Raw genomic sequence first — 12,242 nt, forward strand, 5'->3', positions numbered from 1 at the left:
CTCTCAGATAAGAGTCTGCATGCTTCACCACCATGCCAAACTAATAGAAATAAAATGCACAATTGTATTATCCCAAAACCATCGTTCCCACCACCAGTCCCTGGAAAAATTGCCTTCCACAAAACCAGTCCCTGGTGCCAAAAAGGTTGGGGACAGCTGCTCTACATCACTGCTGATTTTCAAAGCCCATTTGCTTTTCTGTCCAGCAGGCTCTGTATCAAACTTCTAATCTGCACGAGCTTCCTTTATTACTATCTTACAACTGGAACACGCTATGGACAGAAGTTAACATCAAGCCTTCAACCTGATAAATTACCCCTTCCTCGTCTCAGTGTTTTTCCTCCCAACATTGAGCATGAGACAAGAGTTCTGTATAACCCAAAAGTTTATGCGCTGCTTTGCGAACTCTGGTTAACCCCAACAAATGGATTCTTACCATCCCGAGAATACATCTAAAGAAGTGTGCATGCACACAAACTGCCCCGAAAACTGACATTCCACGCTTGAATCATGGAATCAGAGAAATCAGCTCTAGGAGTTTATGAGGCTATTATTTTGGTGGAGAAAATCAGTTTGGGGACAGGGCTGAGCCAAGATTAGCAGTCTAGTGTAGAACTGGCCTTTGGCCTTATACCCAGAATTAAACTTCGTTAGTTTTAAAGGTGCCTCTGGACTCAAACTCTGTCCTGTTGCTGCAGACCAACATGGCGAGCCACCTGAACCCATCCTGAGAATTACATTCTGCCCAACATTGTAGCAAATGGGTAGCTGTTAACACAGGGATATATGAAGCTGCCTTAATCGGACCCTCAGTCCATCAATGTCAGTATTGTCTATGCAGACTGGCAGCAGCTCTCCAGGGTCTCAGGCAGAGGTCCTTCACATCACCTACTGCCTTGGCTATGTTCCCTCTAAGTTGTGGCATCGTGTGAGCAAAAATTCTACTTTGTGAGCTACTGGCATTAAGAAGAAGAAGATATTGGATTTCTATCCCGCCCTCCACTCCAAAGAGTCTCAGAGCAGCTCACAATCTCCTTTCCCTTCCTCCCCCACAACAGACACCCTGTGAGGCAGATGAAGATATTGGATTTATATCCCACCCTCCACTCCAAAGAGTCTCAGAGCGGCTCACAATCTCCTTTCCCTTCCTCCCCCACAACAGATACCCTGTGAGGTGGGTGGGGCTGGAGAGGGCTCTCACAGCAGCTGCCCTTTCAAGGACAACCTCTGCCAGAGCTATGGCTGACCCAAGGCCATTCCAGCAGGTGCAAGTGGAGGAGAGGGGAATTGAACCCGGTTCTCCCAGATAAGAATCCGCACACTTAACCACTACACCAAACTGGCTCTCCAGTTAAAGTTGTGAGCCACCGTATAAATTAGTTTGCTCTGGGGTCATCCTTCCTGAGCGAAGGCAAAAATGTGTGAGCCACAGGCTAAAAAACTGTGACCTAGCTCACACTAACTCAATTTAGAGAGAACACTGCTGCCTGGTCCTTTTAACTGGAGATGCCAGGGACTGAACTACTGCATGTCAAGTGGATGCTCTACCACTGAATCACAGCTTCTCCCCAGTTTGGAGCAACATCCTGATCTGGTACAGGTAAGGTGTTTCTTGCTGGCTTGTCTGGCTGACAAAGACCAACACAAAGGGTGCAATTTGTAGCCTGCCTCCTTTTTTTCCAACACAAGGGCATGGGTGGGGAGGGGGATTACTGGTCCTTCCCACGGAGTTCCCAGTTGCAGGCTGCAGCAATCAACCATAAAGCAGTCTGCTCAAACACAGGAGCAGGTGGGGAAAATGTCAGCAAATACCTATTTGCAGCTCAGGTGTTCAGAAGCCTTGTGATTTGGGAAGGATTTTATTTTATTTTTCAACCACTCTACATGCAGGGCTGGGGAAAAAAAAAACACCAGGCTCTGAGAAGCCCGATACGCTGGCTTTGCGTCAAAATCTCTCCCACTCATCCCCAGTCCCTTGGAAGGCATGGTCCAACGCCTCTGATGGTGCCTATAAAAAGCCTTCTCCAGCCCGCTGCTCTTTGCTTCAGGCCACTTCTTAGATCATGATCTGAAGCCCCTTTATCAGGCCTACCTTGCTTCATGGGCCTCCTTCTTGGGTGTCGGTTTGGCTTCTTGAGAACTCTCCAAGCTGAAGTGGAGAAACTGCAGGTCCTGCTGCTGCTTCAGGTAGATCTGAGGGATGACAAGAAGGAAAGAAACGGACCAGTTTCAGGGGCTTCAAAGAGCTATAACCAAAACCCCGCCTGTTCTTTTTAGGCATTCCATCTTGAGCCATTATTAATACGAGGGGCCAGTTCAGAAGCCACGGCGAACGCTGTTTGAGCTCAGACAAGAACAAGCCTCGCGCTCGCTCCCTTTCTCCTCCGTCTTCCAAGTCTTCTGCAATTGGGCAAACCGCAAAGTGCTGAACTTAAACGGATTAAAACGGATAAAAGGAAGTACTTCTTCACCCAAAGGGTGATTAACATGTGGAATTCACTCCCACAGGAGGTGGTGGCGGCCTCAAGCATAGCCACCTTCAAGAGGGGGTTAGATAAAGATATGGAGCAGAGGTCCATCAGTGGCTATTAGCCACAGTGTGTGTGTATGTATAAAATTTTTTGCCACTGTGTGACACAGAGTGTTGGACTGGATGGGCCATTGGCCTGATCCAACATGGCTTCTCTTATGTTCTTATGAGACACAGAGTGTTGGACTGGATGGGCCACTGGCCTGATCCAACATGGCTTCTCTTATGTTCTTATGTGACACAGAGTGTTGGACTGGATGGGCCACTGGCCTGATCCAACATGGCTTCTCTTATGTTCTTCTGTGACACAGAGTGTTGGACTGGATGGGCCATTGGCCTGATCCAACATGGCTTCTCTTATGTTCTTATGTGACACAGAGTGTTGGACTGGATGGGCCATTGGCCTGATCCAACATGGCTTCTCTTATGTTCTTATGTGATACAGAGTGTTGGACTGGATGGGCCGTTGGCTTGATCCAACATGGCTTCTCTTATGTTCTTATGTGACACAGAGTGTTGGACTGGAGGGGCCACTGGCCTGATCCAACATGGCTTCTCTTATGTTCTTATGTGATACAGAGTGTTGGACTGGATGGGCCATTGGCCTGATCCAACATGGCTTCTCTTATGTTCTTATGTGACACAGAGTGTTGGACTGGATGGGCCGTTGGCTTGATCCAACATGGCTTCTCTTATGTTCTTATGTTAACTGGCAAAGTTTCGTTTAACTTCAGGCGGGCAGCCACGTTGGTCTGAAGCAAGGAGAGCAAAGTTTGAGTCCAGTGGCACCTTTAAGACAAACAAAGTTTAATTCCGGATATAAGCCTTTGTGCACACAAATTAAACTTTATTAAAACTGCCGCTGGACTCAAACTTTGTTCTGTTGTTTAAATGACAACCAGGGTAATTAGTGTCAGACAAAGAGTGGGGAAGGCCCAAGTTCAAATCCTCACTTTGCCATGAAAACCCCCCTGGGCGACCTTTGGTGAGCTCTTAGCCTAACTTAAGAACATAAGAGAAGCCATGTTAGATCAGGCCAATGGCCCATCCAGTCCAACACTCTGTGTCACATAAGAACCTAAGAGAAGCCATGCTGGATCAGGCCAATGGCCCATCCAGTCCAACACTCTGTGTCACCTAAGAACATAAGAGAAGCCATGTTGGATCAGGCCAATGGCCCATCCAGTCCAACACTCTGTGTCACATAAGAACATAAGAGAAGCCATGTTGGATCAGGCCAATGGCCCATCCAGTCCAACACTCTGTGTCACATAAGAACATAAGAGAAGCCATGCTGGATCAGGCCAATGGGCCATCCAGTCCAACACTCTGTGTCACATAAGAACCTAAGAGAAGCCATGTTGGATCAGGCCAATGGCCCCTCCAATTCAACATTCTGTGTCACATAAGAACATAAGAGAAGCCATGTTGGATCAGGCCAATGGCCCCTCCAGTTCAACATTCTGTGTCACATAAGAACATAAGAGAAGCCATGTTGCATCAGGCCAATGGCCCCTCCAGTCCAACACTCTGTGTCACACAGTGGCAACAAATATACACACACACACACACACACACACACACTGTGGCTAATAGCCACTGATGGACCTGTGCTCCATATTTTTATCTAAACCCCTCTTGAAGGTGGCTATGCTTGTGGCCGCCACCACTTCCTGTGGCAGTGAATTCCACATGTTAATCACCCTTTGGGTGAAGAAGTACTTCCTTTTATCCATTTTAACCTGTCTGCTCAACAATGCATCGAATACCCACGAGTTCTCGTATTGTGAGAAAGGGAGAAAAGTACTTCTTTCTCTACTTTCTCCATCCCATGCATTATCTTGTAAACGTACCTTCTCAGGTTGCTGGGAGAATAAAATGGCAGAGGAGAGAACAGTGTAGGCCACCCCAGAGTAGGGGCAGAATCTCTCCACTGTTCTACAGCATATCCATCATCCCTTCCTGGAGGGAGCTCAGGGTGGCAGACCTGCAAGCAACTGATGGATTTCTGCACCAGCCCAGGCCTTCCAAGCAATACTCCCTTGAAGCTTGTGGAGTCTTGTGAGCAAAACGTCTCCTTCATGAGCTACAGGCATTCAAAGTTGTGAGCTCGTGCATAAATTTATTTTTATTTTAGTCGATTTCTATTCCGCCCATTCCCCGTAGGGCTCAGGGTGGAGTACAACATACGATAAAACAATAAAAGACAACAAAAACCATTTTATAAACGGACAACTCGACAGTACTCAGATGACCATGACATCACATATTGCCCAGCCTAGCCATCTCACATCATAATATCTCATAGGGATGGCAGTTTTTATTCCATTTCCTAGCACAGATGACAGCGCTGGCCGGGGAAGCCAACCAGATCAAGAATAGACGCTCGCAGACTCAGCTAAAAGCCTGGCGAGACAGCTCCGTTTTACAGGCCCTACGGAAGGCTAACAAGCCAGGTAGGGCCTGGATCTCAATAGAGAGCTGATTCCACCAGGTTGGGGCCAGGACTGAAAAAGCCCTGGCCCTAGTTGAGGGGAGGCGGGCGTCTCTTGGGCCGGCGATGGCCAACAGATGTTGGGAGGCCGAACGTAACGACCTCCTGGGCACATATGGAAAGAGACGGTCCCGCAGGTATGTTGGTCCCAGGCCGCGTGAGGCTTTCAATGTTAGCACTAGAACCTTGAAGCGGATCCGGTACTATAATCAGTCTGCTTTGGGGCCATTTTTCCAGAGCTAAGACAAAAATGTGTGAGCAAGAGGCTAAAGAACTGTGAGCTAGCTCACACTAACTGCGCTTAGAGGGAAGGCTGCTTTCAAGTGTGGTTTGAGGCTAGTTCTTTCCCCTGCTGAAGGGGAAGCACAAGCCACCATTTTCTGGTTTGCACTACCTTGGAAGCAACTCAGTCGACTCAAAAGGGTTTGGACAGCTTTCAAAAGCACAGAGAGCTCAAATATGGTTTAGGGCAGGGGCTCCCAATCTTTTTAACCCTGAGGGCACCTTTGGAATTCTGACACAGGGCAGTGGGTGCAACCACAAAATGGCTGCCAAGGGAGGTGGAGCCAACCACAACATGGCTGCCAAGGGGGGGAGGAGCCAACCACAAAATGGCTGTCACCTGAGGCAGAGCCAACTATAAAACGTTCAGCATTCCAGGCAGGTCTGTTTAACAGACTGCTTTTTAATCTCCACAGACAATTAGAACTTCTCCTGGGCAAAAGCCCCATCAGGCTCTGCAACTTTCCAGAAGTGCTTGGGTGGGCTCCAGAAAAGGTGTTGGCGGATACCCTGGCACCCACGAACACCACCACCGTGCACCCACGAACACCACCACCCTGGCACCCACGTATAGCCCGTGCATTGTGACAGCTGTTTGTCCACCTTTGATCCTGTTCCGTTGAGACATAAAACACCTTCCAAGTCCAAAACTAAACCACCCCCCCTCCCCCCCCCCGAATAAAATAAAACCACAGAAATTGGGAATCAGACCTGTCGCAAATTGCTGAGCTCTGTGTCAGTCCTTAGCTGCTTCGATTTTGCGGACTGAAGAAGGTGATCTTTTCGGTTCGCTCTCTCAACTGTTGGGGCAGACGAATCAATTTGAAACAGAAAACTGACCGAGGAGCAACAGACTCCAAAGAACTAAACAGTAACCTTGTCACTCGGGCAGAGGCTCCTTGCCAATAGCTCAGGGAGATGCCAAAAAGTGTCACTCGTCAGCCTTTAAAGTGGCTGCTAATTTCACTAATGAGAGCTTGGCGAGGCAGGTCAAGGGCTCATCCATCACTAACCAGCTTGTTTATGTCAGTGACTGGCAGCTGGGTTGGTTGACAGACCAAAGCTGCTGCTGGCTTTGAAGTCAACAACCTCAGCTCATTCATTAATGGACCGATAACCCTTGTGGCGGCTGGTTGCGAATCATCAGGATTGGGCAGGGATTCGATTTAAATCAAGAGTTTTTGGAGGAGGCACACCGAGCCATTTTAAACATGGCTTTCCTCTGAGGAACTCAGGGCAGCACACATGAAGAAGAAGAAGATGAAGATTTTGGATTTCTATCCCACCCAATACTCTGAATCTCAGAGTCTCAGAGCGGTCACAATCTCCTCTACCTTCCCCCCCCCCCCACACCCTGTGAGATAAGTGGGGCTGAGAGTGCTTTTACAGCAGCTGCCCTTTCAAGGACAGCTTCTATGAAAGCTATGGCTGACCCAAAGCCATCTCAGCAGGTGCAAGTGGAGGAGTGGAGAATCAAACCCGGTTCTCCCAGATAAGAGAGCTATGACTGACCCAAGGCCATTCCAGCAGGTGCAAGTTGGGGAGTGGGGAATCAAACCCGGTTCTCCCAGATAAGAGAGCTCTGGCTGACCCAAGGCCATTCCAGCAGGTGCAAGTGGAGGAGTGGGGAATCAAACCCGGTTCTCCCAGATAAGAGAGCTCTGGCTGACCCAAGGCCATTCCAGCAGGTGCAAGCGGAGGAGTGGGGAATCAAACCCGGTTCTCCCAGATAAGAGAGCTCTGGCTGACGCAAGGCCATTCCAGCAGGTGCAAATGGAGGAGTGGGGAATCAAACCCGGCTCTCCCAGATAAGAGTCCATGCACTTAACCACTATACCAAACTGAATCTCAGCACATGGCCATTTCCTTCTTATTTTAGTCTCACAGCAAGCCTGTGGAGTAGGTTAGGTTGAAAGTGTGCACGACTCCTGGCAGAGGGGGGGATCTGAACCCAGTTCGAGTTGGACACTTAGACCACTGCATCACACTGGCTTGAGAACCAGTTTGGTGTAGTGGTTAAGTGTGCAGACTCTTCTCTGGGAGAACTGGGTTTGATTCCCCACTCCTCCACTTGCACCTGCAGGAATGGCCTTGGGTTAGCCATAGCTCTGGCAGAGGTTGTCCTTGAAAGGGCAGCTGCTGGGAGAGCCCTCTTCAGCCCCACCCATCTCACAGGGTGTCTGTTGTGGGGGAAGAAGATATAGGAGATTGTGAGCCGCTCTGAGTATCTTGAGAAGGGCAAGGGGCATAAATCTGCAGTCGTCGTCTTCTCTTTAAAGCTTTTAATGAAAACAAGAGCAAACAATGTGTAATGTTTTAATTGCTGTTTTTATGTCTTTGTATGTATTTTAACTCAGTTTTTAATTGTTTTAATGATGTATGTTTGGGGAGGGGGTTGATTTTAATGGCTTTAAAATGTGATTGTATTGTATTTTTAAATTGTTAGGCACCTTGGTGGGCCTTGTGAGGGCAGAAAGGAGGCATAAATTCTAAACTGCAGCTGGCAACAAAACTCCTTTACCACAACCCGATGGGCTCACCTCTAGTTATGATGTTCCAGTTCTTGAACACAAGTTTCTAACCTTCGTGGTTGCAGAGGCATGCAATGTCCCAAGTATGCCACAAGCAGAGGGGGAACAATCCTTACATTCATGGCATTCCTCAGCTGACAGAATTAGATGCAAGCTGATCTGAAAGATTCCCAAAGCTCTTCATACCAGAGGTTACCCCCAAAACACTGACCCATAGCAGGAATTAGCAGCTGGTGGCCTCAAAGCCAGAGGCAACTCCTAAGGACCAGGGCTTTTTTGAGCAGGAATGCATAGGAACGCAGTTCCAGCTGGCTTAGTGTCAGGGATGTGTGGCCTAATATGCAAATGAGTCCCTGCTGGACCTTTTCTACAACAAAGCCCTGTGTGAAACAATGGTGATGTCAGGGGGTGCGGCCTAACATGCAAATGAGTTCCTGCTGGGCTTTTTCTACAACAAAGCCCTGAGTGAAACAATGGTGATGTCAGGGGTGTGGCCTAATATGCAAATGAGTTCCTGCTGGGCTTTTCCTACAACAAAGCCCTGTGTGACACAATGGTGGTGTCAGGGGGTGTGGCCTAATATGCAAATGAGTTCCTGCTGGGCTCTTTCTACAACAAAGCCCTGAGCGAAACAATGGTGATGTCAGGGGGTGTGGCCTAATATGCAAATGAGTTCCTGCTGGGCTTTTTCCTACAACAAAGCCCTGTGTGACACAATGGTGGTGTCAGGGGGTGTGGCCTAATATGCAAATAAGTTCCTGCTGGGCTTTTTCTACAAAAAAAAGCCTTGCTGAGGACTATTCCCTGTCCAGTACCCCTGCAACTTTCCAGCAAGGGGCAAAAAGAAGAGTATGAAGGTGGCAATATACACCACAGCAGCATGGTGGAGGGAGGGAGTTGAAACCTTGGCCCTCCACTCCACTTGTCTACTGTTCATGAACACTCCAAGAAATCTAATTGCTGATGAGGAGCAGCATATGCACAGCATATCTAGGGAATCAGGTGTGCTAGCGAGCAAATAAGATTAATTACATGCAACTTTGTTGACAAGACTGCCGGCTGGCGTTTGTGGCCAAACCAAAGCCCTCTGATCAAACGATGGGGGGACTGACTCCCACCTCCCTGAACAATAACAACAAAACTGGCTAGTTCTGAATGCAGAATACGTTTTCATCCAACTTCTAGGCTGCTGCCAGCAACAAACTTTTAAAAAAGAATCACACAAGCAAAAAGCCAATAATGTTCCTTTAAAAAAATCAGTCTTAAGTTTTCAAAGGGGTTTATTGTGATCCCTCTGCCATTAACAGCTCCTGTAAATACTTTTGCCTGTTCAGTTTGGACTGAACTGCTTGTCTTCAGTTTTCAGTATTTATGTGTTTACAGATTTCTTTTTTAAATCTTTTTATATGTTATTTCAGATCCCCAGAAAAAGCAGTGTGTGAAACACACTGGGATCTCCGAACGAATTATAATAAAAATTGTTCTTTCCACTGAGCTATTGTTTTTTCTTCCCTGCTTTGAGTTTCTGTTGGTGCATCCCCTTTTTGCCCTCCCCCCCCCCCCCCCGCCGGAACAGCCACAGTCCAAAAAGCTTTTGTTGTTTGGTCTACTCACCACTAAACATCAGCTCGTTATTCATATAACTGATTTCTTGTTTGAGCCGTATGATTCCCTCCCTCTGTTCATTGTTCTCTTTTGTTTTTTCACTGAGGTCATCTGTAAAATAAGAAAAGCTTTGCTGAAATGAAAACCCCTCCCACAGAAACACATATCCATGCCTTTAGACTGGACGGCAGCTCCCATCTCCAGTTATTTTTCCTTTGTTAGGGCATCCAAGTTGATGAACCATATAGTACAAAATATTGGGAATGTAATGTCAGATCTAAAATTAGACCATGTTCATTATTTATCATAGGTGATTGTACTGGCATTAAAGAACATAAGAGAAGCCATGTTAGATCAGGCCAATGGCCCATCCAGTCCAACACTCTGTGTCACACAGTGGCCAAAAATTTATATATATTTATATATATATATATATGTATGTGTATATATATATATATGTATGTGTATATATATATATATATATACACCCACACACACACACACTGTGGCTAATAGCCACTGATGACCTCTGCTCCATATTTTTATCTAAACCCCTCTTGAAGGTGGTTATGCTTGTAGCCACCACCACCTCCTGTGGCAGTGAATTCCACATATTAATCACCCTTTGGGTGAAGAAGTACTTCCTTTTATCCGTTTTAACCTGTCTGCTCAGCAATTTCATTGAATGCCCATGAGTTCTTGTATTGTGAGAAAGGGAGAAAAGTACTTCTTTCTCTACTTTCTCCATCCCATGCATTATCTTGTAAACCTCTATCATGTCACCCCACAGTCGACGTTTCTCCAAGCTAAAGAGTCCCAAGCGTTTCAACCTTTCTTCACAGGGAAAGTGTTCCAGCCCTTTAATCATTCTAGTTGCCCTTCTCTGGACTTTCTCCAATGCTATAATATCCTTTTTGAGGTGCGGCGACCAGAACTGCACACAGTACTCCAAATGAGACCGCACCATCGATTTATACAGAGGCATTATGATACTGGCTGATTTGTTTTCAATTCCCTTCCTAATAATTCCCAGCATGGCATTGGCCTTTTTTATTGCAAACGCACACTGTCTTGACATTTTCAGTGAGTACCATGACCCCAAGATCTCTCTCTTGGTCAGTCTCTGCCAGTTCACACCCCATCAACTTGTATTTGTAGCTGGGATTCTTGGCCCCAACGTGCATTACTTTGCACTTGGCCACATTGAACAGCATCTGCCACGTTGACGCCCACTCACCCAGCCTCAACAGATCCCTTTGGAGTTCCTCACAATCCTCTCTGGTTCTCACCACCCTGAACAATTTAGTGTCATCCGCAAACTTGGCCACTTCACTGCTCACTCCCAACTCTAAATCATTTATGAACAAGTTAAAGAGCATGGGACCCAGTACTGAGCCCTGCGGCACCCCACTGCTTACCGTCCTCCACTGCGAAGACTGCCCATTTATACTCACTCTCTGCTTCCTATTACTCAGCCAGTTTTTGATCCACAAGAGGACCTGTCCTTTTACTCCATGACTCTAAAATTACAATATATGCCATTAAGAAGCTTGTAGTCCTTAATCATAATCTGATGGCGGAAAATAGGGATTAACACGTAATTGTTGGTTTTCTTGGTTCCAAGATATTCCTAGAATAGCCAGCTTGGTCCTGACTTGAGTTGCCAGCTCCAGGTTGGGAAATTCCAGGAGATTTGGGGGTTGAACCTGGACAGAGCAGAGTTTGGGAGAGGAAGGAGCTCAGCAGGGCATTATGCCATAGATCCCACTCTCCAACGTAGCCATTTTGTCCAGAGGAACTGATCTAAGGGATATCAACCCAGACTGTTCCCTGGAAGGTCAGATGCTGAAGCTGAAACTCAAATCCTTTGGCCACCAAGTGAGAAGGGAGCACTCACTGGAGAAGACCCTGATGCTGGGAAAGACAGAAGGCAAAAGAAGGGGACGGCAAAAGATGCAATGGCTGGACAGCGTTACTGATGTAACTAACACAAATTTGAGCAGACTTTGGAGGATAGTGGAAGACAGGAGGGCTTGCCGTGACTTGGTCCATGGGGTCACGGAGTCGGACTCGACTGTGTGACTGAACAACACTGATCTCTGTTATCTGGAGAACTACTGTAATTCTGGCAAATCTCCAGGTGGAGGTTGGCAACCCTACTCTGAATCCTGACCCTTCTGTTTTAAATCCCCTGTCCAATCTTCTCCATTTGTGAGAAGGCTGGCTGTTTGCTGTGTCATTAGAGAACATTTCTCCACATTTCTTCCAGTGTGCTGCAAGATAACCAATAATGTGATGTAACCTGCCTGGGGTTAGGTATCACCTGGTGAACTCTTTAAACGTTAGGTGAGGTATACAGTGACAAAGACAATTTTTTAAACTAATCTTTGGGTTTTAGTGGCAAATCAAGGCCCTGTAAGCTCCAGGAGGATTGGCTACATCGGGGGTGTGTGGCCCAACACTGGAGAGCCAGTTTGGTGTAGTGGTTAAGTGTGCGGACTCTTATCTGGGAGAACCGGGTTTGATTCCCCACTCCTCCACTTGCAGCTGCTGGAATGGCCTTGGGTCAGCCATAGCTCTGGCAGAGGTTGTCCTTGAAAGGGCAGCTGCTGGGAGAGCCTTCTCAGCCCCACCCACCTCACAGGGTGTCTGTTGTGGGGGAGGAAGGTAAAGGAGATTGTGAGCCGCTCTGAGACTCTTCGGAGTGGAGGGCGGGATATAAATCCAATATCTTCATCTACCTCACAGGGTGTCTGTTGTGGGGGAGGAAGGTAAAGGAGATTGTGAGCCGCTCTGAGAC

General features: G+C 47.3%; 1 protein-coding gene across 1 annotated transcript in view; it reads right to left on the minus strand.

Moving 5' to 3' along the window:
* Positions 1–12,242, minus strand: part of CCDC62 (coiled-coil domain containing 62) — a 35,948-nt gene that overhangs the window by 15,622 nt on the left and 8,084 nt on the right. The window contains exons 2-4 of the mRNA XM_060249164.1: positions 9,452–9,575; positions 6,018–6,106; positions 2,093–2,193 (exon numbers count right to left, since the gene is read on the minus strand). Coding sequence (XP_060105147.1) covers positions 2,093–2,193; positions 6,018–6,106; positions 9,452–9,575 — 314 coding nt within the window. The remainder of the gene's footprint in view (positions 1–2,092; positions 2,194–6,017; positions 6,107–9,451; positions 9,576–12,242) is intronic.

Source organism: Heteronotia binoei, chromosome 11 (assembly GCF_032191835.1).
Source record: "Heteronotia binoei isolate CCM8104 ecotype False Entrance Well chromosome 11, APGP_CSIRO_Hbin_v1, whole genome shotgun sequence".
In the NCBI taxonomy this organism is placed as follows: Eukaryota; Metazoa; Chordata; class Lepidosauria; order Squamata; family Gekkonidae; genus Heteronotia; species Heteronotia binoei.